This window comes from Artemia franciscana, chromosome 10, assembly GCF_032884065.1.
Source record: "Artemia franciscana chromosome 10, ASM3288406v1, whole genome shotgun sequence".
Taxonomy (NCBI): Eukaryota; Metazoa; Arthropoda; class Branchiopoda; order Anostraca; family Artemiidae; genus Artemia; species Artemia franciscana.
In genome coordinates, this window is record NC_088872.1 from 29896159 (window position 1) to 29923960 (window position 27802).

At 34.2% G+C, this 27802-nt stretch overlaps 1 protein-coding gene across 1 annotated transcript; it reads right to left on the minus strand.

Moving 5' to 3' along the window:
* Positions 1-248: 248 nt before the first annotated feature.
* LOC136032046 (NADH dehydrogenase [ubiquinone] 1 alpha subcomplex subunit 9, mitochondrial-like) lies at positions 249-27802 on the minus strand. The gene is made up of 7 exons (XM_065712148.1): positions 27691-27802; positions 19921-20135; positions 10623-10916; positions 9307-9440; positions 5582-5743; positions 2909-3092; positions 249-479 (listed from the first exon to the last, which is right to left on the minus strand). Exons 1-7 carry the CDS (start codon positions 27722-27724, stop codon positions 300-302), a joined length of 1203 nt encoding a protein of 400 aa, XP_065568220.1. The 5' UTR covers positions 27725-27802; the 3' UTR covers positions 249-299.

The window sequence follows — 27802 nt, forward strand, 5'->3', positions numbered from 1 at the left end:
CTTATCTTCATTTTTCTGCTTTTACTTTTGGAAATTAGCTAGACATAAATTTTAGTAAATTCCAATCTAACTTTTCTAGTTGAACTGGGTGACACTGCACCGCTAGCTGCAATGGTATTTTTTAAGTTTCTACTAAACCCAGACCAAGTTACGGTACTGACAATCCTCGTCTTTCAAATTTTCTTCGGAAGCCTAGAATGAAACTTACCACTTTGAAGAATAAATTTAAATGAACAACATAAACAGAATTATATTCAATAAAGATTGTTTAATAGATTAAAATCAGACAACAAAATGTTCTATCCCGAGAATACAGGTGGTGGGTCGGGTTTTTCAAATTCTCCCAATTCTTCATCGTAGTACAAGTTCAATCGGTACGGTTTAAGAATCCAAGGGGCTATATTCTCGATAGCTGTTAATTGTACGCCCAAATCTTCTAAAGTTGGTAGCTCTCGGTCTATTACGTCTGACACACAATCCTAACAGAAGACAACACTTTAAATGAAAATAATTTTTCAAATTACGAATTGCATAGCAAAAATAAAACAATAAAGTTAACAATAAAAAACTTCAAACAAAACCTTATAATTGTTTCTCGCTATCAGAAAAAAAAACAACAACAAAATTTTAAGACTAGAATTGAAGGTATGGGGCAGTCTTGACATTTGACAGCAATTAACAGAGGCCTTCTAGATCATTCCATACACTTCCATTTTTAGTTGTAAAATTTCTGTTTCCTGTTAACAAGAAAAAAGAAATTTTAATTTTAGTACATTTGGAGATAATAAGTTAAAATGATTTTTTTTTTAATCTTCATTTTACTTACTTCAGTCTTTGGAATTCTTATATGCATTTCTCGCATGCAATTATCCTAATCGTGTTTTATTGTTAAGAATTTTTTTTTTTTTTTTTTTTTTTAAGAGAGTGCGATCCAAGAACACTTGAAGAAAAAGGGTGCTATATACAAAATGTCGTTGAAACATTTTCAAATATTCAAATACTGAATCTTCAACACTACTCAATATTACAAAAAAAAGAAACTTTTTTCAAATGAAAGCGAGAACAACATTGAAAATTAAAACGAAAAAGAAATTATTCCGTAAATGAGGGGGCTTGCCCTCTCCTAAAGGCCCCACTCTTCACGCTAAAGTATTTTAGAACTTGAACAAACTTCTTTCTCTAATTAAACGACCCTTGTTTTTCAGGAGTCGTTCTCAAAGAACTGGGACAAAAATTCAAACTTTAAATATTTGGAATTAGCATAAAAATTTGATTCTTTTGATGTATCTATTATGGTCAAAACTGTGTTTTTTAGAGTTTCGCTTACTAATGAGCAGCGTCATTCCCTACTTACAGTTCGTGCCAAGAACTGTTTGATTGGTACAGGGCTCAGAGCATTGACACCATCACCTTGGCAAAGGGAATTATTGAAATTCAGTTTTTGCTGTTGTTGATCTTACAATGAGAAATAAATTATTAAAGTTGACTTATGTCTTAATTGAAAACAAGCAAGGAAATCTATCTTAAAAATAAAAGCTAGCTTCGTTAAGAAATCTTTCGTAAACACAATTTCCGCTGAGAATAATAATATGAATGAATGAATGAATGAACTTTATTACCCGTAAAGTATAAAAAACACAAAGTACGGAGTATTATAAATAAATAAAAATAAATAAACAAAAACAAATACGATAAACAGCGAAGAAAAACAAAATTCAAACTAACAAAAGACAATATGGACTAATCAACCAGTATCTATATGGAAAAAAGGCTGCAGAGGGTCATAAACGTGAATAAAGTTGACAGTCTCTTTACATAAATCATCACTGGAAGACCGAATCCGAGAAGGCACATCTACTAAACCAAATCGAGCAATTATTTTTTTGTTTCGGTGCCATCTAGGAAGCCGGAGGAGGAATTTGCAATATCTGAAATAAGCCGTACGTAGAGTATGTCGATCTTTCTTACGAAACAGATGAGCCATGCCTGATAAAAACAAAAGCACAGGGGCGCAATAAGCGTTATAAATCATGCACAAACCGTTGCGGTTGTAACGGCTTTTGTTTGGGGATATTTTTCCGTAAGCGACGCGTAGGTTTTTCACGGCTTGATTCACTAGGGATGAACAGGTAGCGGAAAGTGTTGGGCCGAAACACAGACCAAGCCAACTAACTAAAGAAGAACATGGCGGAATTGCAGTCCCAGCAACGAATGGAGCGACCACATAAGGGCTATTAAAACAAATAAACTCGCATTTAGACGCATTAACTGACAGTCCAATCTTAGATAGTTCATTGGTTAATATAGTAAAATTAGAAAGCAATCCACGGCGAGTCTGGGCAACAAGAAGAACGTCATCTGCATATGCAATAGAAGACAAACCAGTATTACCGTAAAAAACAGAACTTCTAAGGGGACGCAGGCACGATGCAAGCACGCATTTAAATATACTAGGAGACAATACGGCACCTTGCCGAACTCCCTTATTAATTTTTACCGGGTACCACTAGAAAAAGAGCTGTTCAAAAATATCACACGTGAGGCAAGTTAAATTATCCATTTTCAATTTTTTTTTATGCTGTACTGAGATACAACAGCAATAGCAGGAAAAACTAGTTAACACATATCAGACTTCTAAGCTACGAATGAGAAAGGAGGGCTTGAAAAAAAGAAAGAAAAAGAAAACATTTTGAGCACTAGCATACTGTATCAAATGTTTTTAAACAGTATGGTGACATTTTTAGAATCATTCAAAAATGAATAAAAACTTCAGTACATAGAGTTTTACTTAATGAATTTTAACAATATAAATTGTAGTATCAAAATATGACAGAACAAGTTACATTTATTTATATGGAAAGGCAGTGTGACCTTTGTCATTATTAAAAAAAAGGGAAACAGAACAAACCCTTTCCAATTTGTCCCAAGTCAATGATCCCATGGGAGTCCCTGGAAGTTTTTCAAAAAGCGAGACTCTCGCCATAAAGAGTGGATCAAAGCGCATATCATAACGAAGGTATCCCCATTTTTCATCTCTTCTCATGACACGGAAGAACCAGTCCACAAGATCAGATAGTAGGTAACGTTTAGGCCTAAAATTAAATTTAATTGAAAACAAAAATCTAAAAAAAGAAATAACGCAGGCATCAGCTTTAATACATTTGGTGCCATTCTTGATGTGGATTTAGGTAAAGAAAATATAAAATCAGCAAAATTTTGTAAGGATTGGTACTAAATCTTAAAAAGGTCAGTCAAACAGAGAAAAAACGTAATTGATTGCATAAACGTTTAGAATATGCTAATCGTACAAGCAAACCAGAGGATATTGAGTCAGGCTTATTTTGATATATTAAATACATATATCGCAGAAAATTCGACTCAGTAAAAAAAGACAGTAGCAAAGGAAACAACCACTTTAAACCGGTCATATCTAAAATGAGTTCCATTCAACGCGCAACTTCACAAGTGCAGGAGTTTAGTAGAATTTTACCTTTGTTTAAAACAGTTTGTCTTTTCATGTTGTAGAGCAAGTCAGGCTATATATACATCCAACAATTCTTTTCCAGTTCCACTACATGTTTCATGCATCAAGGTCGAACATTCAGAGATAATCAACCAAGAGCATTAAACATTTAAACTCATCCATCAGTCTTTGATGCATTCATCACTTTGAATCGGAAACTTAAAAGATTTGTATACATGCACATAACCGACGCCTTTGATTGCTAATTGGTCCGTAAGAACAATCATTTCAGTAATCTTAGAAATACAGGTGATATAATACCCCTTCCTCTCATTACCTTCTATAAATTGGCATGATGAGCAAACTTTAACATTTCTTCAGTCGGCACTGTTAAATATAACACTATATACTACTTTTTGTAAATTTTGTTTTGAATTTGTTTTTCAATTAATTCTTCAAGATGATTACTAATAAAAAGTTTTCAATTCCAATATATTTATTTTTAAAAACAGCAACGTAGGACATTTTACTGCTTTTTCAACGCAATGTCTTTTCTGTGCAAAAAAGCGTAAAAGAAGCACTACGTCTTCAACTAACCAATAAAACAATGTTGTTTAGTTGAATAAACAAATTTTCAAATGTTTCAAATTACGAGACTAAATAAAATAAATGAAATCCCAGCTAGTCTTCGTATGGACTGCATTAAACATTACTCTTCTCTACAGAAACGTTCCAAGCTTATCTAAATGAAAAACACGGTTGCCATCAGGTCAAAGTAAAATAACTATAATTTTTAGAAAAATGACTAAATGAGGGAGGACTCATAAAATTCTTGATTAGTGGCCTGTTAGTTGTAAGTAGTCATCGTTGCATATGCTTGCTTGAAGACTGTCTCCTCAAGACAAGAATATCAAAGACTGATTTTGTTCTAAATCAATGTTTATGAATTTGTTGTTTTTTTTTTGTTTGAACTTTCGCACCAATCTCATGATACAAAAACCACTAAAAATAGCGATAATTTCTATTTACATTCCATCTTCATTGATCTGACAGCAACATAAAACTCTATCTATTTACCCTATCCGACATGCCATCCAGTACAATTTGCTCGTTTCCAAGTTCATCGCTCAAAACCAATTTTGTTACTCACTGTTGCTTTGCTTGTTACGTATGTGTAAAGAGAGGCTTGCTACTGCGGTTGGTTGTTATTAGTAGTAGTAGTAGTAGAAATAACATAGGATTTTTTTCGGGGGTGTTTTACACAAGGATTTTTTTCGGGGAGGAAGGGGGGTTACACAAAAAAAAACCTAAAAAAAATACAGGAAAACCTTGTTTGTATTCCTTTTTGTTACGTTTTTATGGGTTAGACAAACATTTCCGGGGGGGGGGGGTAAACCCTCTAACCCCCCCCCTGGATACGGTCATGGTATATATACATATATTTACCAAAAAATACCTAAATTAAGGTAGTACGTCGACAAAATTTACATATATATATATATATATATATATATATATATATATATATATATATATATATATATATATATATATATATGTGTATCTTTATCAACCTATTTATTTGGATAAAGGATTAGCTTTCATGCTAATTGTAAACACGTAGAAATCATCAAGTTTAAATGTACCCCCCCCCCCAAGTTGAGCATCTGCACAATTATGAAATAAAAAAAAAAATGATGGGGATGCAAAATAGAATGCGTTCTTGCAGACAATTAGACCATAAAATCAGTTTATTGCAGAAATTAAAAGCAGATGTTTCAAAGCCCTAGGTACGAAAGCACAAAATTTCGTATCTCCCCTAGAAAGATGGTTGTTGCGAGTTTATTTGATTGAGTTTTCATTTTTTGGAATCTTAAATTACTAAAGACTAAAATGGGAGAAAAAATGTGTAAAAAGCGACTTTTCCTTTTACGAAATAGGGGTCCATTTTTGGGCCCTAACTTGCCCTGACATTTGCATCAGTATAGAGGAAACAAATATTACTTTTCAGAAGCATTTCACTGCATGTCACAAAAGCATTTAATTTTGCATGAAAAAACACCAGTCCACAGTTTGGAGATGAACAGGATAAATGTAAGTTTTGTGGAATAAACTTACCCAACAGCTTGAATGATTTTCCCTGCAAAATCTGGATCTCTGATTGCATTAACTATTCCTTGAGCCAAGTCACTAACATAAACAGGCTGCTTAACTGTATATTCACCCTTTTTCCAGAGCGGTATAGCCTTGAATTGACGCCGAAAATTTGATGCATAATGTCTGCAAAATGATAAACTATCAGAATCAATTGACAAACAAAATAAACAAATAAGGGAAGAGAATCACAACTTCGGCAGGTGTGATTTTCATCTAGTATACAATTCACACTCTGTATACAAATTGAGGGATCAATGGAGAAATTTATTATGAACGGTCATATAAAAGAAAAACAGATGGAAAAATCCGGAAGAAAAAGAACAGTTCCAATAATTTCCGACGCCTTGACTGATTTTAAATGTCAGCAAAGAAAACGGGTATCGAGTGCGGGACTGGAAGGGTTTTTGGAAACTTTACTTTCTAGATTTTACAGTGGCGCTGATATGAATAGGATCCAATGAAAAAAAAACCCATTAATCTGTGAATTCCCTTCGTATGTTGAAGAGTGTTAAATTTTCAGAAAAAAAGTAAACTCAAGCATTCTTTCTGTGGCTTTCCAATATTAAACAAATAAAATTTAACATTTTTGCTCTCAATATATACTTCCAAAGATACAAAAGAAACAGAAGAATACTGTAACGCAATGCATTTATAAAAAAGAAGACATGACTTTTCGCGATTTTAGTTTGAAAAATATTAAATAATTCTTCATTTACATCATTTGGTCAAGATGGTACAGCTACATACAAAAACCTTGTTTCCCAAATTTTGCCAAAATTACCACGAATAAGCTATGCACACGTTGACTAAGATATTTTCGTTTGATATTTTCAGATCATTTGTTTCTGTCATTGTCAATTTTAGAAGACTATTTGTTCACCAAAGCAAGAATAGGTAAAAAAAAAAGAAAAACGTTAGATATATTCGCCTTAAACTAGAGAATATCAGATGTAAATGTTACCATATTGCATCTAGCTGTCATATAACAGGCACTACCAAGGTCAGATTTAAAGCTTTGACGCTTCTAGGCCAAAGCGTTTTCCCACTCCTTATTCATACCGTAGGAGGGATGGTCAATTTTTCTTAAAAAAATGACCTTTATGATGACATTTTTATTTTATCGAAAAATAACATCACTTATTGTAATAATTTGAGAATAAAATATTTGTACGTTGGGGGGTATTAAGTAAATTAAATAAACAAACAGGGTGTTAGAAATAAGTTTAACCCATTGATAGATATCAACACATAACTACATGTACGCCTTACACATTATTTCTTAATTAAGACTATTTATCTTCAAAACTCACTGGTAGTGCCTTCCTCCTTGCTTTTGTTCGGGCGAAGGTGCATACGATATCATTGTAAGGCATCTCTTGCGTCAGTCTTCCCTCAATAATGAGCATGGATAATGATGTATGAGCATGGATCTGTTGTAGCTGATTGAAGACCTTGGGTAGTTCTTCACCCGACGAAAGGTGGAGAAGCATCTTTCTCTTGTACCTCTTGTGGCAGGCACACTAAGAACCATTCTTAAGGCAACGGATTTGCGGCGTGGATTTGCGCGGCGGCTAACTGCACCTGGCAATTTGACGGTAAATCACATGTGTCCAGTTTTGTTAAGAAAGGTAGTTGCTCAGTGATAATTTATTGCGCCCTCTGGCATTGTGCACACCTAGGCCCAGACCTAGTGATAAATCCTGGTCTGGGACCCATTCCTTAAAAGTCAGGGAAAAGTAGTCTTATATATATATATATATATATATATATATATATATATATAAAAAATCTTCCTTCTTTAAATGACAAAGAGTGAAAAAGAAAAGATAACATTACATGTTGAATCGAACATCTACTCAAATTAAAACGGCAAAAAAAATTTACATGTCAGGCCCCTTTATAGGGAACCTGCTTCACCTGATAAGAGTTGTTAATCAATGATAAGAGTAGTGACCCGCACCTTTAGAAACAAATGCACTACCGTACGGCATTACTTCTACGGCATTATAAGACTGTCCCGTACGGGACAGTCTTTTTGGCCAAAATTAATATCTATGTTAACCGTTTATTTTGTAAGACTACCAAAATGACTGAATTTAAATCAGAATGAATTAAAATCAATGACTGAGTGAATTAATCGATTGAATTGAATTACTGAATCAAAATCGAATTAAAATCAAGTAGTTGTGGGGATCAAGCCATGACTAATTGTAGAAAAAGCCAAGATAGATAGGACGATTCAGTGAGAGACAAATCTGGCATAAACCCTTATTGGGATTGTATAAAAAATGATGTCAGTTCATTTGTTGACAGATAAGACTATATATCATCCGTCCATGCGTCATTCCTAGGGCAGAAGAACTAAGATAGATAGTACTAGAACCTATAGTTTCCCAGGCGTTTGGTTAAATGGCATGGGTAAACGGTGGGAGTAAGTATGACTATCTTATCGGACCAATACTCGTTTCTTAGCTTCTTGAAAGGCACGTCCGCCTCGTTTAGGTAAAAATCTCGGGCGATTAACGGTGTGTATCTTACTACTGAAGTTGTCAACCCCTCTAAACTTTCAAACTGGTATAGCTCATGAAGGAATTTTTCTACCAAAAAATGGATGACATATACTTTGATCAACTCATCAAGAGCTATAATCTGCCGTTGAAAAATAAAATCTATCTGTCTTAGTTCAAAAGTTGACTTTTTTGCCGTAGGCCAAGTTTCCAACGTCATCACTTAGAAAGGAGCAAAGTATAAACTCTAATTTATTTAGCAATGAGAGAACTTTTAAATTTTAAGAGGTAAATCCGATACCATTTATCGACCGCAATCCAAAGTAAAACCGAATAATAAACTCAGCTAAAATCACGAACAGAAATGGGTAAAAACAACAGATGGCAGCACTTTCGGCCCCTCACGTTTTTATTTCTGTAAATTTGTCTACTTATCACTCAAAGAAGATATATTGGTTGTGGGGCCGGGTAACTGCTGCATATATTTAACCACTTATAGGTTTTAGTCCATCTTCAATTCGAAACTGGTGCCTGCCTGCTTGCCTGCTAGAACAGAGCTTTCCACTCGAAAGCAGAAACATGGTTTAATGAAACGAAAGCTTGACGGCATAACTTCAGATAGTTCTCTCTGTCATAGGCTATTAAACTCCAAGTCACTTCACACACTATAGGCTCTGTATCAAGGACAAGCAAAAACCATCCTTTTTGGCCCCAGGCAAGTTCTACGAAGCTTTCCAAAATGCAAAGTCATATTCATCAATCCGGCCTAAGGTCCACACTTTCCGTAAAAACCACAGAGGTTAGACCCTTACCACTTTCTAGGAATAAGCTGAAATCGTGGTACTAGAAAAAAAAACGACAAAAACAAAGTGTTGCTCTCGCAACACAATTAATATATTGCTCAATTTATATTTCGAAAACCATTATTTTCTTATGTTAAGACTTTTGACAAGCCCTTTTTCAAGTCTTAACACTAATGAGTAGTTCATTAAAGAAGCTTTACAAAAATGTATAATTTCATTCATATTCTTACGTTTCGGGATGCGATTGAAGACACATTCAAAAGCGAAGCAACGGATACATGATATCCAACAGTTACTCTCTATGTCAACAATCTTTATCTCATCTGGTGATTTTTCTACACTATTTACACAAGAAGGCAAATGATCTGATACAAACCTAATGAAACGATCTTCTGAGCCAAAAACATCACTCGGTCGGAAGATAGTGGCATCTGGAAATTCTTCCCGAACTGCGAGCTCACCAGCCCATTTTGTAGCCAAATTTTTAGAGCCGTTCTTTAAAATATGACCCTAAAAAAGATACGTTAACGGAAAACCATAAACAAAATGGGCTTATACGGCCAAAATGTACAACCTAGGCTTTATTTTTATTTTTTTTTTGCAAATAGTTCAGCTCAATACAACAATGTTTACCTTCTGATCTCAAAAAGAAAAACTTTCCCAATATACGTATTAGCCAAAAACCGGTTTCATTTTTAAAATTTGTCTAACATATTCTTTGGAAGTAATTAATGAGTACTCAATTACCAGGCTTGCCATAATCAATACTTAGCATTAGCAGATAGGGAATTAATTTCTGGACGTATTGACTGCAATCATCAAACATGCATCACAATACTGTGCTGCAATGTTGACTGGGTAGGTTACGCTTGATAAGGAGATAACACAAAAATGGTCAGATCTCAACTTTCCTCAAAAATAACTTTAACTTGATATATATACATATATATATATATATATATATATATATATATATATATATATATATATATATATATATATATATATATATATATATATATATATATATATATATATATATATATGTCATATCTTTTTTCAAAAAATCTTCAAAATATTCTTAGTGAAGGTTTTTGCAGTTTTTTTTTTTTATCCGGCAGGTTTTCTTTACTTTCAATATTTGCTTTTTCATGTGAAAATTGCAGTATTATATATCTTTTATTTTGCTTTACTTTTCATTGGAAATCTTGTTCTTACTACACAATCTTCACATTTTCGTTTATATTCATTTCTGACCTGAGATTTCTGACATAAGCCTAAAGATTGAAAAGAAAGGATCATTTTTGCAGTAGTATACAAAAGTAAGTACCTTTTAAAGGCAATAAGTGCTTAAAATATTGAAAGTAAGATGGTCAAGTCTAATTAAACGTTTCCCCGAAGATTTGCACCTCTTTTGTTGCTTACGTTTGTGGTTGGCACGATAAATGGTTTTCGTCCACACCATGTAAGCGATATAGGAAGATAGTCAGTGATCATTAGTAGCAGCAGGGATGTACTATTGTCACTTATTTTTTTATTCTGCATTGCGTTAAAAGGAATCGTCGCCTTTTTTGTCCTGCTTTCATCTGAAGACTTGGCAAGGAGGAATGTCGTTTAAGAAACATTGGATACGACAGACGTTTGCTGAATTGAAGCAGGCAACATGCAGTAAAATAGAAAACAGATATATACCTCAGGTTCCTCAGTTGCGTTCATTGAGGAAACGTGGATCAACTTCGGAACATCCATCTCCTTTGCGATTCGAGCGATACGAGCAGCACCATCTATATTAACATCATCAAATTTGAAATTTTTCGTTTCCCAGTCTCGACCAACCAAGTTTACAACTGCAGTTGAATACTTCATCGCCTTTCTTAAGGATTCATCATCTCTCAGGTAGTAAGGAACAAAGAGGACTTGGCCCAAATCTCCAACCATCTTAAGCCTGAGCACATCATACTCATCACCTCGATTCGGTATAATTACCTTAGAAAAAAAAACGCCAATGAATAATAGTTTCGCAAAACCAAAACAAGGGGGAAGTTTAGAAGATTTCATAGAAGAAGAATAGGGTCCCAAATACTGAATAGCTGTGTTTGAATACGCATCTCAAAAGTTCATCTATTTAAAAACTGCACCAGGCACATATGTTAAAGACTATTTATTTCATGCCAATGAGTGCACATACATTAGCAGGCTTACTGTAACTGGCTCTAGTGAATTCCAAAAAAAAATCGTAAAAGGACTAATAAAGAAAAAAGTCTTGCTTGCGTTAATTTCATAATAGTTTTCAAAAAGAAATTCAAAGAAAAGTAGAAGAAATATTAAAACCTAATACAAGCCAAAATAGTCCTATAATAACTAAAATTTCAAACGAACAGACATTAGCATGAAGGAAAACCTGAAACCAAAACTAAAAAAAAAACTAATTGAATAATCTCGTCAAACTTGAAGCAGTAATCAAAGGACAAATGACATTCTAGCCATTAGAAAGTTTTGGCGGGCGAAAGGCTCACCCGTCATGAAAGTGTTTTCTGATCATTCTAAATTTAACTTAATAATTTACTTTAATTTATGTCCGTTAAAGGTTGCATTTATTCATTGATACTAATAGTAATTTCTTTTAATTTTTAGACTTTAACTTACATTGCTGTGAAAGATTTTTTGGAGGCTGTTTTTTAAAATTATAATCCGTCTGATTTTTAACTGAAATTGTTTTAACTGTTAGTTAGTTTAACTGAAATTGTTAGTAACTGTGGAAACATTTATGCAGTTGATTAGCGTTTTCTGCTCAAGAACTAAATTCTTCAATTGCAATCAGAACTTTAAGCAAAACCTGAATATACAATACACATTTCCAATCAGTCACAGTTTTCTGCATTTATTTTTTATTAGTCTGTTTACACAAATTAGGGATAGTATTTTCATTTCACGTGGATTGATTATCTTTCTATGATTTTTGGTTATCTATGGGCCTGACGCAGTCCTGACCCCATCCTGTGAGCATCTTTGAATATAACCGTACCTTACTCCATATTCAGTAAAATAATCATTTAGCATTCTATTTTCTTCTAATTGATTACAGTATTTAAATATAAGAATGTCTAGGTCATTTGTAAAAGTGATTCTTCATTTACTAGTGTTTAAATGAAGTTTTTCTATTGAGATACAAATCCAATTACTAAGAAGATATTTATTAAGAAAAGGCGTGGTAGGCAAGGGGGGTAGAAGTTACGGACTCTCTTTTAGACAAAACCATAACTCCATCTGGCTAGCTTAAGCCAAGGTGAAGGGAAGCGAAGCTGCTAATCCACTGAGCAGTAGACTCCAGTATGACAGAGAATTATCAATTATACCAAAGAGTCAAATAAAATTAAAATAATTTAAGAACACTAGTTTTGAAATCTGAAAAAACAGAACATGTGGATCAGATAAAAAATAAATACAGGAAACAATTGCGAGATAAGATATTGTTGCAAGAGCCCCGAATTGTGGATGGGGAATATAGCACATAAGCCCCAAATAAAAAGGCGTTTTAAGCATTTGCTCTCTGTAAGTTCACTTTTACCCAGTACCTTGGGACAGACCAGATTGCTTCGATTTTGAGCAGGGGTCGAACAGACAAGAAAGTAGGGAAAGGGACTTTTTGGGTCGGAAGAAAGGGACCAAATAGGGACATAACTAGGGACCAATTTTTATGTAAATAATAGAAAATAACTGGGATGCCAAGCACTGTTCACTTACTTCGTGCATTTACTTCAACATAGCTACTTCAGATACAATGCAAATAAAAAAAATTGCACACAAAAAGGGCCATAAAAATACACACAAAAAGAGTTAAGTTTCATTTTTTGGCAGCGTTTTGAAAACATTTGAGATTAGTCCCTGCTTCCTTTTTTGAACAGTGGATTCGACCTTCCAAATGCCTGCTTCTAAGTCTTTTTCACATTGAGCTTTTAGAGCATTTAACATAGCCTTTGCTACCTGTACCCCAAAAAAATCCTTTGATTCCAGAGCGTTATCTAGTCTTTTGGTCGTTTCTTCCAAAAGATAGTCTGCAACCGTTTCGTGTACTGACAGATCTTCTTTCTGTCTACCCACATGATTTTCTAACTCAACTATCCTTTTCTACGCTTTCTTTCAATGCACGACGCTCTTCTTCTCTTATTCTTTCGTCTCTTCAGCTTTCTTGGCAGCTAAGCTTTCAAGATATTTCTCATATGCCAATCGGGCAGACCATGCATGGAAAATAATCTCAGACGAGACGGGATACAATTCAACTTTCCCACACCACGGCTTTAGTGCATCTTTGACCGTCAGTGTGGCATAGAGTGTTCTCTCTATATCAACATCTGATGCTGGTTAAGAACATTTTTTGATTAATAAAAATCACATTCTACATTTGCACTTCCGTGTGAAACGAGGAAACTAGCACGTATGACACTTCCCAAACTAGGATAGTTCCTATCTCTTTTACATGTCAGGAAATGGGTCCAATAACTGTCAACTCGTCGGTCATGTAGGTCTTTAGGTTCATCTTCCAACTAGATCAAACGCCACTAATCTTGCAACCTATCAACACCAATACTAATTGGCAACTGGCATGCGACAGCTAGTGCCCATTCAACTGTTAGAGGATCTTTCCTCAAAGACGGAGCTAGAAATTTCATGTGGAACAGCACGACTTCCTTCAATGTAGATGGAATTTTCGTTTTCAGATGTTTGACGGTAGAGATGAAATGTTGGCAGACGTCCAACAGAAACACAGCCTTGGCCTTCTGTTCACACCTTCCAGAGTCAATCGCATCTTTTCACTACAGTTGATACTCTCAAGAGCCAAGAATGCTTCTTTATCATAATGGTCTAGCATTGCTAAGTCAATAGCTAACCCCCTGAAAATGCTTCGGTTTCAACACGCGGGAGAGAACACAGGTAACAAGGTCCCGCAGCTTCAAAGCTAAAGTATGAACCAGAGGCTCGTCCTTCTGAGAATAAGTACAAAAATCTTGATATGGGCAGCACTAAAGACGACGAAGTGCAGCTTAGCAGGGACCAGCTCTGACGAGACAATCTTTTTATACTGAGAGCTACTTGCTAAAGATGATGTTTTCCTTGGGACAAAATCAAGAAAATAGATCCGTACGGCTTTCCATTGTTCAATCATGCTTAAAACGTGCTTCGCGAACTTGTGCCGCAGTAGTAACTCATGTTTTTGAACAGACTCAAAGTCTTCATATCTTAAGGGCCATCCGGGGAAAAAGTAATACAGTTGAATGATTAGGCCTGCAATATCATCACCGAGAACCTGTAGGGCTTTGTAATATGTATTATTCACGACATGCAGGCTGCAGGTGCCGATGTCCAAGTGACCCTTTCCTGTGTAAATTCGCTAGCAAAATTTGTCGTTTCATCATATTCTAATAAGTAAAAATCAGAATCCTTTATATCTTTCAGTAATTCATTCCGGAAATACGGGTACAGCTCCTCATTAACTAGATGTTAAACTTGGAAGAGCTCAATGTGAACTTTTCTGAAACATCGCAAGAAGACATCACTTTAAACAAATCACTGGTGCCATCGCAACTGCGGCCAGGAAAATCTGATATAAGACACTTCATACACTAAAGTATTTCAGCGTTATAGACAGCCTCTTTCACAAACATCGTAGTTATGACATTTGGATGAGAACTCTGGGAAGTTACAGCTGCAACAGCGTCAGTCACAACTGAACAGCGTCTAGTTTCATTATTGCAGTTGACCTATGATCATCACCTTTAGCATGCTGTTTGAGAGCAATGAAGCCTTTAGCACAAGAAAAGGATTTCTGACAAACTAAAAACAAAAAGCAAGCTAATTAAGCAAAAAAAAAAAAAAAAAAAAAACTCCCTCAACCAAGCATCTTTCTACATGAGAAAATTGCCAGACATCCTTCAGAAACAAAACAACTATCCAATCAACCAAACTTTCACCGTTTACTGAACATGCTACAGTACCAGCAAAATTTGCCATGTACTTTGCCATTTTTGACTCTCCTATATTTTTATTACTACTAATTTAAGTCTATTAATTTGGTTAAACAGTTGTATGAAAAAAATTGAGGGGCTTTTAAGCATTTTATTTTATTCCAAAAAAACTATGCAACTGAATTCAATAGCTCTTGCTAAGGAGTTATTTCGACATAGGTGAGAAACCAGTTGGTTTATATACCTACAACAAACTTTAAACTGAGTCTACTCGGAAATAGTTTATTACAGGAATGTAGTCAATTACCAGTGGCGCAACTAGCCGATTTTTAAGGGGGAGGGGGCAAAGCTCTATAATGTGCCTACAAAACGTGCCGTTGCTCCGCAATGGCGCACCTATCTTTCTCATTGAATTACGATCATTCGGCAACCATAGCACTTTCAGCCGCGAAAATTTTGAAAACTTATGACTAAAAAGTGTATTATTCCTTTATATTTTCTTTTTAAAACCCATTTTAGAGAAACAAACACTCTTAAAAATGAAACAAATTAATATTGTGCTGCAAAGGGTCTAAATTATCTAAAAAATCAGAATTACGAAATTTCACTTTGTTTTTGTTTATTTGCATGCACAAGAGTTAAGAAAAAGTAATAATCCGGCACGAAGTGATAAGTCACGAGACTTACCACTAGAAAATAGTAATAAAGTGGTTCTAATGTTCCCTTTTCGGTTAGCCCCTAAAACATCATTGCAAGGAATCAAATAATCTTAAAAAGAAATGTTATGCCGGAAAGCGGCAAAATTTTTGGATATAGAATTTAGAAGTTTTTTTATCACTTGTATTTTTTCCCCTTGTTCCCTCTCTTAGAAACCTTTTCTAAAGAAGTAAATACCTTTAATCTTGCGCTGGAAAAAGTCCAAGTTTTTTTTTTTTTAGAAATATGAGTTAGGAAATGTGATTTTGTTTTGTTTATTTGCAGACAGAAGAACTAAGTGAATGCCTGAGGTAGCATTTTCCGGCGCGAAGCTGCAAAAATTTTTGGAGTCCACCACTGGATAATGCATTCCTTTTCAAATTATCCCCTCAGACATCCTTACAAGGAAGCAAAAGGTCTTGAAAAGCGGTACCGTAGTATTTATATACCAAACATTTGGAACTGAGGATTTTCTTTTTCTCTAGCATTTTTTTTCTTTCTCGCCCTTCTTTTGGCGATTAAGACGTCAAATGAATCCCCAGATATGACTTCACAATTTCATGGTCCCATCTATTGACAAAAGAATTGAAGCGTTCTTGATGCTGATAACATTACAAAGGATGACAATAGCTTTAATGTGTTTCGAATTTCGTATGATAATTAGATTTTAAAAACGCCTTAATATTGTTGTAAATGTAAAACGAAAATGCTTCTTTACAAAGCTTTAGTTTATTCCGGATAAATTTTTATTGCAATTTTCCAGAGAAAAATTTTCAGTTAATCATTTCTTGCAGAAATTAAGAAAATTCTGGAACTTCCTGATTCCAGAACACCTAGTTCTGGTTTAGTTTTCAGCTAGCTTGGGATCAAACAGTTCGTGGTAACGAACTGTAGTAAGGAGCAACCCGGCTCAATAGCAACCGAAACTCTAAAAAACGGAATTTTGATACCAATAGTTACATCACAAGAATTGCATTTTAATGCTGATTTTAAATATATAAGTATCATCAAATTTAGTCTTACCCATCAAAAGTTACGAGCCTGAGAAAATTTGCCTTATTTTAGAAAATAGGAGGAAACACCCCCTAAAAGTCATGGAATCTTAACAAAAATCACACAATCGCATTCAGCGTATCAGAGAACCCTACTGTGGAAGTTTGTATGTTTTGCCATAAGACAGATCACAGATGCGTGTTTATTGTGTTTTTTTGTTTTTTTTTCCAGGGATGATTGTATCGACCCAGTGGTCCTAGAATGTCGCGAGAGGGCTCATTCTAACAGAAATTGAAAGTACTAGCACCCTTTTTATGAGACCAAAAAAATTGGAGGGCACCTAGGCCCCCCTCCTACGCTCTTTTTTCACAAAGTCACCGGATCAAAATTCTGAGATAGCCATTTTATTCAGCATGGTCGAAAAAGCTATTTACTATGTCTTTGGGGACGACTTACTCCCCCACAGTCCCCGTGGGAGGGGCTGCAAGTTACAAACTTTGACCAGTGTTTACATATAGTAATGGTTATTGGGAAGTGTACAGATGTTTGTAGGGGGATTTTTTTGGTTTGAGGAGGAAAGGTTTAGGGGAGGGGGTTACGTGGGGGGTACTTCCATAAAGGAATTGGTCATGAGGGAAGAGAATTTCCATGAAGGGCGCAGCATTTTTTAACATTATTTAAAAAACAATGAAAAAATAAATATGAAAAAGTTTTTTCAACTGAAAATAAGGAGCAGCATTAAAACTTAAAACGAACAAAAATTATTACGCAAGTAGGGTTCACCTCCTCCTAATACCTTGCTCTTTACGCTAAAATGTTTTTAGTAATTTCAACTATTTATTCTACGGCCTTTGTGATTCAGGGGTCTTAAGGAATTGGGACAAAATTTAAGCTTTAGTGTAAAGACTGAGGTATTGACGAGGGGGCGAACCCCCTCATATACGCAATAAAAACATACGAATATAGAAGTTCGTTACGTAAGTTAATTCGTAAGTTATGTATATTTTTTGCTAATAAAAACGTTCGTAAAAAAATTAAAATTCTAGTTGCCTTTTTAAGTAACCAAAAAATTGGAGGGCAACTAGGACTTCTCCCCCGCTCCTTTTTTCTCAAAATTGTCCGATCAAAACTATGAGAAAGCCATTAAGCCAAAAAATAAATTAATATACAAATTTCGTTTTAATTATTCATGTGCAGAGAGCCAAAAGCCGGTGGCGAATTTTTTAAATTTCTGAAAGGAATTTCAAGGAATGTAGAATTGACAGGTATGCTTATTTTTTTAGCTACCTTATTAAGGTCCAATATTCCAAATTAAACAAATAAATACACTGACAAAAAGTTCAGAATGCTGGCAATCAATCAAATGGCAATACCTACCAATCTCCAGTAGGTTTCCCACCAAGATATAGAGTCTTCAGTATTTTGAGATACAAATAGGCTACTCATCCTAGCTGTGTTTCATGGCCTACCCTTCACAAAGAGGTAGGATGATACAGTCATGAACACTGCATATTTTCCATCATAAAAAAGGTGCCAGAGTCTCCTTTAATAGGGTTGCAATTCAAAATGAATTGCCACTAAGTCAAGTGAGGTAATGATTTTCCTGTCTGTCCTCTAAAAGACGCCAGAGTTTCATCTAGTATGAGGGTAATTCAAAATTGAATCATCACTTGCTCAAGTGAAACTGGAATCATAAACTCACTTGACTTAGTGAAGCCTCATTTTTTCACCTAGTCTTGTCACTTCTTTTAGAGTTTTTATCATTTTTGTCACTGGGACAATAGGACAAGGAAACTGACAGACAAACTACACTGACTATCAAATTACAGAATAGACAGTCTTGTCCAACAAGAACAATACTCAAGTCAGCGGACAAGAAAAAAAAACAGTTAGTGATACAAGACTGAAAAAAAAACTAGGCTAAGTGAAACTCTGGCATCTTTTAGAGGATAGAGAAACAAAATCATAGTCTCACTTGATGAGTGACAATTCGTTTTGAATTACCGCCATATTAAAAGAGACTCTGGCAGCTTTTTGAAAATAGACAAAATCTTGTGTCCCTGACTGGGCTGATAGGGCTAAAGCAAGTTAGTATAACTTGGAATAAATGCACTCTAACATACAAACACTAAATTTTCAATTTAATAATAACCTGCTCTGTAACATTTTAATCTAGATACCAATGTGCGCACTTAAAGAGTTATTTCCTAAAATCAGCACATTCCTAAACACATGTGACAATATACTTCAAATTTCCGAATCGAGAGAGAAACTACCATCTAACAACTTACTTCCCGCCATGAAAAAAAGATGAAAGAGGGCAGTAGCAAATCTATCAAATTGCAATGAAATACTGCAAGCCAAAAAGGTAATGTCTATGGTAATGTGTTGGCTAGCTGACACAGTGGAAATAAGGACTTTTTCAAGGACTACTACGACTTTAGGGACCATTAGGTACTTTAGGAACCAAATCATTAGTCAAACTATATTCTTGCGTTATTCCTTGAGCAAATAATTCAATGGCTCCAACTTGCAAAGCAGGTGGCCGCAGACCGCACTACATGGTCCACCCAGGTTTCGAAGATCCTTGATGCCGGGCAAGGTGGAAACACCTGATTCCTGCCACAAGCACAAGTAAGTAACATCAAAGATTATTTAAAAACATTGTTCCATATGTAATCTTAGTGACAAACTCTGTATATAATATGGTTCTAATCAGCAATCTACAACAATCTGAACTTTACATTTTGTTTCATTTTTTATTTCTTTTTGAGTGCATGAGTAAAACCTTAAGAAATCAATATATAGCTCAAATCGGGCTTAGGAGCATGTTTCCAAGGACACAGATCCACCTATTCAGGGCACAAACTTTTAAGAATTGGATTTAAATTATGGAAGATAGATGAAACTTTTTCATCTAGAAATGGATCAGATCCAGATCCTAGATAAGAACCTGACAAAGAATGAAAGATTTTAGGAAATTGGTCCTAACTTTGAAACACAATTCAAATTTTGCTTAAAACCCAGCTAAAATCCTGGAAACCCCTTTGCATAGGTCTAGAGCCTGAGAGAAGCACACTCTTTAGTAAAAAAAATTGGGTTTTTAAAATAATATATATCAGACCCTGATTACTCAAACTACATGTAAAGTGAGACTTCTGATATAGCAAGAAGGCTGCAAGTTTAAGAGCTAAATGTTTTGGTTTAACTCCAGGAAAAGTTTGGGAGCAAAACATGTCTAATAATTTTGTAATAACTTAGCTTTCTCAAATGCAGCCCCCCTCTCCTTCCAAAATAGCCAAAAACCAACGTCCAATAATCATAGTTTTAATAAATACCTGACAGCCAATTTTACCAAGTTTGTTGCAAAGATATTTTCCAATAAATCCAGTTGCACCAAAAACAGTAACAACATCCCCACTAAAGCTGGATCTTCCACCTGTCCCTCTCTTCAATGATGTCAGTCTTGGATCTTTCAATGGTCTATATTCTGTTGAAAAGGAACATGACGACTGGGTAAAAGGATAGCAAAGTTGGCTACCAGGCTCTTTAACTGAAAAGAGTATATATATATACATATACATATATAGTAACATAACATACATGTAGCTGGAGAGAAAACATTTATTCTAAAGATAAACATTTAATCCATAAGGACCAATCAATAGTTTCTGATATGATAGTATAAAAATTTTCAAATTCTTTCCTTTAAGAACTTTTGCTGAAGGCTATTCAGGATTCATTCCTGAAATTGTAATTAACACAACTCAACTTTTCTGTCAAGATATCAACAAATAAGTTTATCATCTGGAACAATGGCTCCCAATCTTTCCTTTTTGAAACTGCCTTTTAGATTTTTATGTTTACAATCCACCTTCTTATCTGCAACATTTGACAAAAAAAAACACCAATATCCTACGAGTAGTTATTTGAGGACCTGTCTCACCAGGTTCTTCTGGCCTCTGAGCTACTGGAACAGATTATTAGGGAGACAAAAGAAAACAGGTAGATCTTAACCCAGTCAAATCTTATCCAAAACTTATTGAGAAAATCAGTTGCAGAGGGTCAACTCTGTGGATCCCATTTGTGGAACAGCTGGCTGTAAATTATTCAATAGACTAAACAAATCTTACCAATCCTTGATGTTAGGTTAGGAATGCACTAATAGTGACAAAATATTATGTGTATTTGAAAAAAAAAAACTGATACTATCAAAACTGACTTAGTGGTATTGACTAAGTATAGAACAAACAGTTTCACACAGTTTTTTTATGGCTGCTTTACATGATAGAGGTGGTTGTAGAAACTTGGGAGGGGGCTCATTTAATTGAAAGGTCTTGCCCTGTATGACAGAAGGATTGGAGGGGAAACCAGCCCCACCCTTGTTATTTTTGTGCCCATAGCCCCCCATTACAATTTCAAGATAGCTTTTCCCTCTAAATAGTTTGATGGTCTGAAAAGTGTACCTCCAAGGACAACAAGACCAACATACAATTATTTTCTTGGGCTGTACAAAGATGGTACAACTTTTATTCAGTACTAACTATTAATGTGATGTTTGAACTAGCATCTGCTCAACAATTGTTATAATTTTTACTTGAGTTTTGTGAAGGCCATTCTTATGTTGTTTAGTACACCCAGCTTATTCATGGCTTTTGTCTTTATCTGCCAAGAATCAAACTCAACTTTCGCACAGTTAAGTAGAAGTAAAAGGTACCAATATTAAGACAAAAGAGCATGGCATCTAAAAATAAATGATGCAATGCCCACCAACCTTGAAACAACAATTTTTCTTGAAGTATATTATGTGCTGAGGACTCATTTTGGAGCTCTAAAAATTTGTTTTGTACTACATTGGGAATGTTGGAAACATCCAAGGATACATAAAATGGCATTTGAACTCAAGAAGCTTCTTGTTTAAAGAATTTAAAACAAAAAATATGTTGAATTTCAAATTCAATGAATTGTAGGTAGGTATCAATCTCGTCCATTCCATCATGAATGCAGCAGTAGCTGCAACCTACTAAAGAGCAGACAAAAGCCCATAATAACCAAAAATTAAAAAGCACGTTTTGAAAAAAAAACTGCCTAGTGAAAAAAAATTGCCATTCATCACTGATTCCGGAATAATAACTGTTATTTTGGGTCGTCTTAAAAGTAAAAGTTTATTTCAAAAAGAAATTTATGGCGATTAAAAAAAAAGCCTAAAACCACTTTTTCAGAAATTGTTTTTTGCATGGGTAGCACAGATCTGTGTCCTGTATTTTTCTTTCTCCTTTTTTCCAGGGGTAGAGGGTTAACAGAATACCATAAAGAGATGTTTAATGGCTCATTCAAAAGCTATTTCTCATATCTACATGCTTTTTACAAATTCCAAAATCTGAAAGTGCAATATAGCACAAAAATGACATGTTTTGTGCTATTTACCAAGGAGTGGGGCTAGCAGGCTACCAGAACATCGTAGACGGATCTTTAATAGATCATATAGAAAAATATTTCTTAAATTTACGTTCTTCCTATAAATTCCACCATCTGTAAGTTTTAAATGGCACTTTTGATGTCATGTCTCACGTAGTAAATCAGGGGCTAGCAGGCTGCCAGAACTTTTTAGAGTGATGTTTAATGGCTCATTTGTAAGCTATTGCTCATATTTATGTGCTTTCTTTTATCAATTCTGCCATCTGTAAATGCAATATAGCAGTAAAAACAGCACTTTTGGGGCCACTTTTTAAGTGGAAAAGCTTGAAAGAATGAAATGGTATCATTGTAATAATTATGATCCAAAACTCTTAGGAGGTTTATAAGAACACCTCCTATATACTCCTTCTCAAGTCCCCTTAATAAGTTACGCAATTATGGTCCTATAAATACCAATACATTAAATTACATTAACAGAGTCGTGGTTCAGTTGTAAACCATTAGGCTTCTAGTAAGAATGCAATGCACTCAATTCCTGCTTGGGTATTTTTTAATCATAGTTTTATCCCATCTATATGATTATTTTTCTTATAATTCACTATTTTTTAAAATATAATACACTGTATTTTTTAAACTAGTCAAGCATTTTGATTCAAAAGGGAATGGTGGTTATTCAGTTTAATGGTTTGCAACTACATTCTTAGTAGATCACTAAATCTACACCCCAACCCCATGCCACTTAGGGGTTAGAGAAGTGTAGGCATTTGGTTCTGGAACCACTCAAATTTGGATATTAAAAGAAGGATTATTTATTGCTGTATTTACTTATTCGAATTATTTATTTATTTTTACTATTTACTAGACAGGATAAAATTATTAGTAATGTACAGCTTAAAGAGAAATCATAGCACTAAAAACCTATTTGCATTTTTTTTTTTCTGTGATATTTTTTTAGTTGTCAGGTTACATTCTAATTTTTTTTTTGTTTATTGATATTCCACACCTGTATGTCTAATGTCTTTTGGTTGCGGGAGGGGGCAAGTGGTATCATTTGGTCAAAATCCGGGGGGGGGGGCAAAGTTGGGGCCAATTTCACCAAATCAAGTGAAAATAACAGTGAAAACTGGGACACGAGCCATATAGTACCATAAAGGTAGAGATATAATATAGAAAACTGACCTGTTTCTCTGAACACTTGAATTATGCAGCCTTAACTTAATTTTGACATGGTTTTTAAAGAAACTAAATTTCAGTTGGGGGGGGGGGGGCAGGGCAAACCATGGCCTGATAGGGGCAATTTCCCCCCCCCCTAGCAAATTACACCCCTGGGGAGATGTTTAGCAAAATAACTTAGACATATGAAAATTGTGCTTATGTTTCGAAAACCTTGAAAGTCTTATTTAGAAAAATATGTTATTTAGAATTTAGAAGTTGATGTGCAATAAAAACCTAAGAAAATATTTCTTATGGTTCAGTTCAATTCTAATATAGAAGAGCAAATATTTTCTTGCCTGCTCTATATGGCATTAAACTTATTTAAAAGATTAAATCCAAGCCAATGTTGGAATACTCAGCTGGTCCCATCCTACATAATGTTCTTAGTGCTTAAACATGTATTGTTTTGTTAAGTAAGAATAGTAACCCTTTTGTTATAAACTTTAAATTTTACAGGAATAATCAGCTAGTTACACATAAACATTCATATTTCTGATAGTACAAAGGCATTTAAAAAATAAGCAGAATTTTGTAATTGTCTATTGATTTTCTATTACAATGGATTTTTCAACATTCAAATCACTTCTTCAGGTGATACTTCCATCCTTTTAGACTATTTTTAGGGGAATCCAGAGATCCCTTCAATCGTCTAAAAAGTGCACAAGTACAACTCCTCCACAGTCATAGAAAACAGTTGCTATTACCTTGTTGAGAAAAACTTCACATATTTTTTTAATGTCTCTTGTATAATCGCATTTTGTGGTATCAGGAAGGTAAATTTGACACAGGAATCAGAAATCAATGATGGGGATTATGAACATGTAAAGCTGTATTGGTAGCCCATTGAAAATAAATAATAGGAGCTTCTTTGTTTTGAAGTCAGGTTATACAGTATAATTTCCCAAAACTTCATGATAGATATGGAAATTATGCTCAAGTTTTGGAAACCTTGAAAATCTTCTTTAGAAAAATAGCTGCTTCTTTAATACCAAGGAAATCAATATGTGATACCAATATTAGAAGTTAATTTTCATATGCAGTTAATTTTTAGATAGTCTCTGTGATAGGGAAAGTTGGAATAACTTTTTCAGAGTTGTATAAAGATGATTATGACCAACCACATCCACAGGATTTACAAGTGAGTGGGCGACTGAGATTTCTTATTAACAATGTCTTCAATTAAGAATGATCAAAATTTGATTTTAAAAATAGAAGTTTTTCTGAGGGAATTAAAGACCAAAATTAGAACATAAAACAAACAAATTAGTACTTATTCTAACATATATGAATAAAACTAATACAAATGAACCAACTGATGATATTTTCCTATGTTTTTAGGATTATGGAAAATTAGTACTTTATTGAAAACACAAAACCCAATTAAAAACAGAAGATTGATTTAGGAATCAAAAGTGAGTATGTAGCATCACAATACCCAACTAATAGTTTTACACCAGCTGTGAAATCATAAACTTTAAGCATAAGATTAAAAATATCTTAAAAACTTATTATAGGTGGCCTCACCAGTTATAATACCAATAGAGTAATATACAATTTTAAATTGTAAAAAAAAAAAAAAAAAAAAAAAAAAAACAGCCCACTTCAGTAGTAATCAAAATGACGAACAAGTAAACTATAATAAGAACTCTGAAAATCCAGTTATTTACTTTATGCAACAGAGAATATTAAGCTATGATACAAATTCTAAAGCTGGTCCATAGTGCAAATACTATCAAGATGACTTCACTTGAAACTTGTCTAAAAGATAATCATGAAGTGTCCATAAAATGGCTTATTTTTATACTGTAAAAATGTCCTTAAATGGTTTACCTTTACTGTACCAAATCTCCTATATTGTTTTGTGTTTTCAGTAAAGCACTAGTTCTCTATAATCCAACAAACATAGGGAAATATCATCAGTTGTTTTATTGATATATGTTAGATAAACCATGAAGTAAACATTTTTGATCATAGTTCCAACTTGTTGCTTCAGAAAAACTTTGTTTTTTAAAATTAATTTCCCAAGATTTCTACCTCTGATTCTTTAATTACTAAGGAAAGATCTTAAAATATGACAAAGTTTCCAATATATGCTTTATGAACCAATTTTGTAGCATCAATATAAAACACTGTATATTATTTTACAAGTAAATAATGCACATTTTCTTACCTTGCAGTTATAAATCTAGCTCATTTAGTTGATCCAAATATCAGATAAAGAAGTAACTTCTTGAATCCAGGTCATCAAAAGTGTTTCATTAACTAATGTTTTCCTTCCATTTTTAAGAAGTGTTTTAATTTTGTTCTTTAAGTCAGAGACTTGGCTGATAGTTCATTTTGCTAAAGAGCAAACTGCCATGTAGAAAAGAAGAACTTTACAATCAGAGTTTATGTTCTTGTATAGTTTTGTGAACAGATAAGCATTGAGAGCACTAAATTTTATGTAGTTAAAAAATTTTGCCAATTAGCAAAGTATGTTTTATGAAAAGTTTGGAAGAATCATGATAGCAAGCATAAATGGGTGAATGATACAGTCCACTCCCTTTGCTTGCACTGCAAATTCTTTATCTCTGGTCCAAAAACCAGTCTTTTAGTCAAAAACCAGTCCAAGTCTTATCCAAAATGTTTGTAATGCTTTGGTTCTATGTACATTTGAGCTTTGAGGGTCTCACAAATTTGGCACTAAGAACAGAATTGCATAAAAAATATTACTTATAGCAAGCAAAATAGAACCTCACTTCAATCACATTGAAACAGAACTTTTCTGAATGGGCCCTTTCCAGTTATGCTTGATTCACTGAGGACCCTACCTAAGACAGCCTAATAGTAAGGAACCACTGACATAAAAGTTTCCTATTCCCTTCATTTGGCAAAAAAGTTTTAATGAACATTTAACGCATTTCTATAATGACTGGTACACAAAACTAAAGAACATGCCTGATTAAAAAAGAAAGGTTAACTTATGGTCTTATAAAATTTAAGAAACATATATACCATTTCAAAGTTCATATGCTGAGAATTTAAAAATTTACAGCCTTTACATTTAAAAAGTCATAACACAGTTTAACATTCCTTTAAAGTAGATATTACCAGAGAACATTGCATTTAAGCATGTAGTTTAATAATGGAAACCATTCTGAATGGAATAAACATACATTTACAATTCCCTTATAGATTGGAAGAATGCTTAGGTATATAGAACACTGGTAAGATTCTACCAGTACTCTATAAAACATGGTAAGGACAGTGACCTGGTTGGCCAAAGGTACAATGCCCTGTTGTAAATTTATTATGTAGGACAGAAATCCGACAGGAAAAAGAAATATGCCATTCACTATTCTTTCTAAGTATGATAATTACTGCTATCACAATTTTATGCCTGCACTCCCCTCCCCTCCTGGTGGAGTCAGTTATAGCCCTAGGCTAAATACTGTTTTATTAAATGAATTCATTTTTTTATTACAAAACAATTGTAGATGACAAATAAACCCAAAATTGAAGACAAACCCATAAAATCAGTAAATATTATAATATATTTATAGCTATATTTGGCACTAAAGAAGGGGGTTGGTATTAAAATTGGGACATAAGCAATTATTATATAGGGAATGTAAACTTGACTGGAAAACTACTGATCATTCAACTGTACCTATTAACAAACCAACAATGAAAACAACTTTGAACATAAACTCCAAAGCATTCCAGGATAAATCCTTAGATTGCTTCAAACTGCAATTTAGGCTACTATTAACAGAGCATGACCATGGGAAGACTTGAGCTATAGATTTCATAGGGTTGATTTCTCCCCTGTAATCAGTTTCTAGGCTTGTTGCCTAGGGTATAGTCCTGTGTTGATATCATACAAGATAGTCCACTAGACTTGAGTCCAATTCAGCTATGCAACTTTTAGGCTACTGTTCTTTTGGATTAATGAACCTAATTACAATTCTATATGCTTAGTAAAAAATTGTCACTGAAGCAACCATAATACAACAGATGTGTTCAAACACAGTCTGGATGCTGAATGGAGTGACAAACCATGGAGACTTGACTGGGATGCACCAGAATCTAATCAACCACATATGCAACTGTCATCACAAGGAGTGGTTCAACAGGATCAAAAGGCAAAATTTCACTCTAAGCATTGATTGGAAAGAGGGTTGAAGGGGGAATACAATAGTAGCCTACTTTTCTTATTATTGTAGACTAGTGATTCATTCTCAGTATTCCATAAGCAGGATTAGCATGATAGTACTTCCCCCCCCCCAAGTCTGGCAAATGTTTTGGTTGCACCAACATCAGCATGATAGAAAGGGAAACTCTGAAGAATGCAGCCTAAACCTGAAAAAAAAAATCCTGGCTTTGGGAAACATTTAAAATACAATGTAAACTTTCCTTCATAGCTACTCTCTTGTATATTTTGAATGTACAAATAGTTGACGAGAAAATATACTGTAGTCCCTTAAGCTCCTTACCTGAAATAATTTTAAGGAAATTTTTCGCCTTCATTTTTCAAGAAGGCCACTGTTGCCGCTAAATATTTTTAGCCGAAAAAATATTGACGAGCTAGCGGAAAATTGTTCTTCG

What these genes read in the sequence shown, in the direction of transcription:
- LOC136032046 (XM_065712148.1), bottom strand. Translation starts at nt 27,724, where the DNA reads ATGAAGGCGAAAAATTTCCTTAAAATTATTTCAG. An exon ending in TTGGTAAAATTGGCTGTCAG is followed by an intron (nt 10,917 to 19,920) that starts GTATTTATTAAA and finishes TTTTTTTCTAAG; the next exon opens with GTAATTATACCGAATCGAGG. An exon ending in CTTGGGACAAATTGGAAAGG is followed by an intron (nt 480 to 2,908) that starts GTTTGTTCTGTT and finishes GTCTTCTGTTAG; the next exon opens with GATTGTGTGTCAGACGTAAT.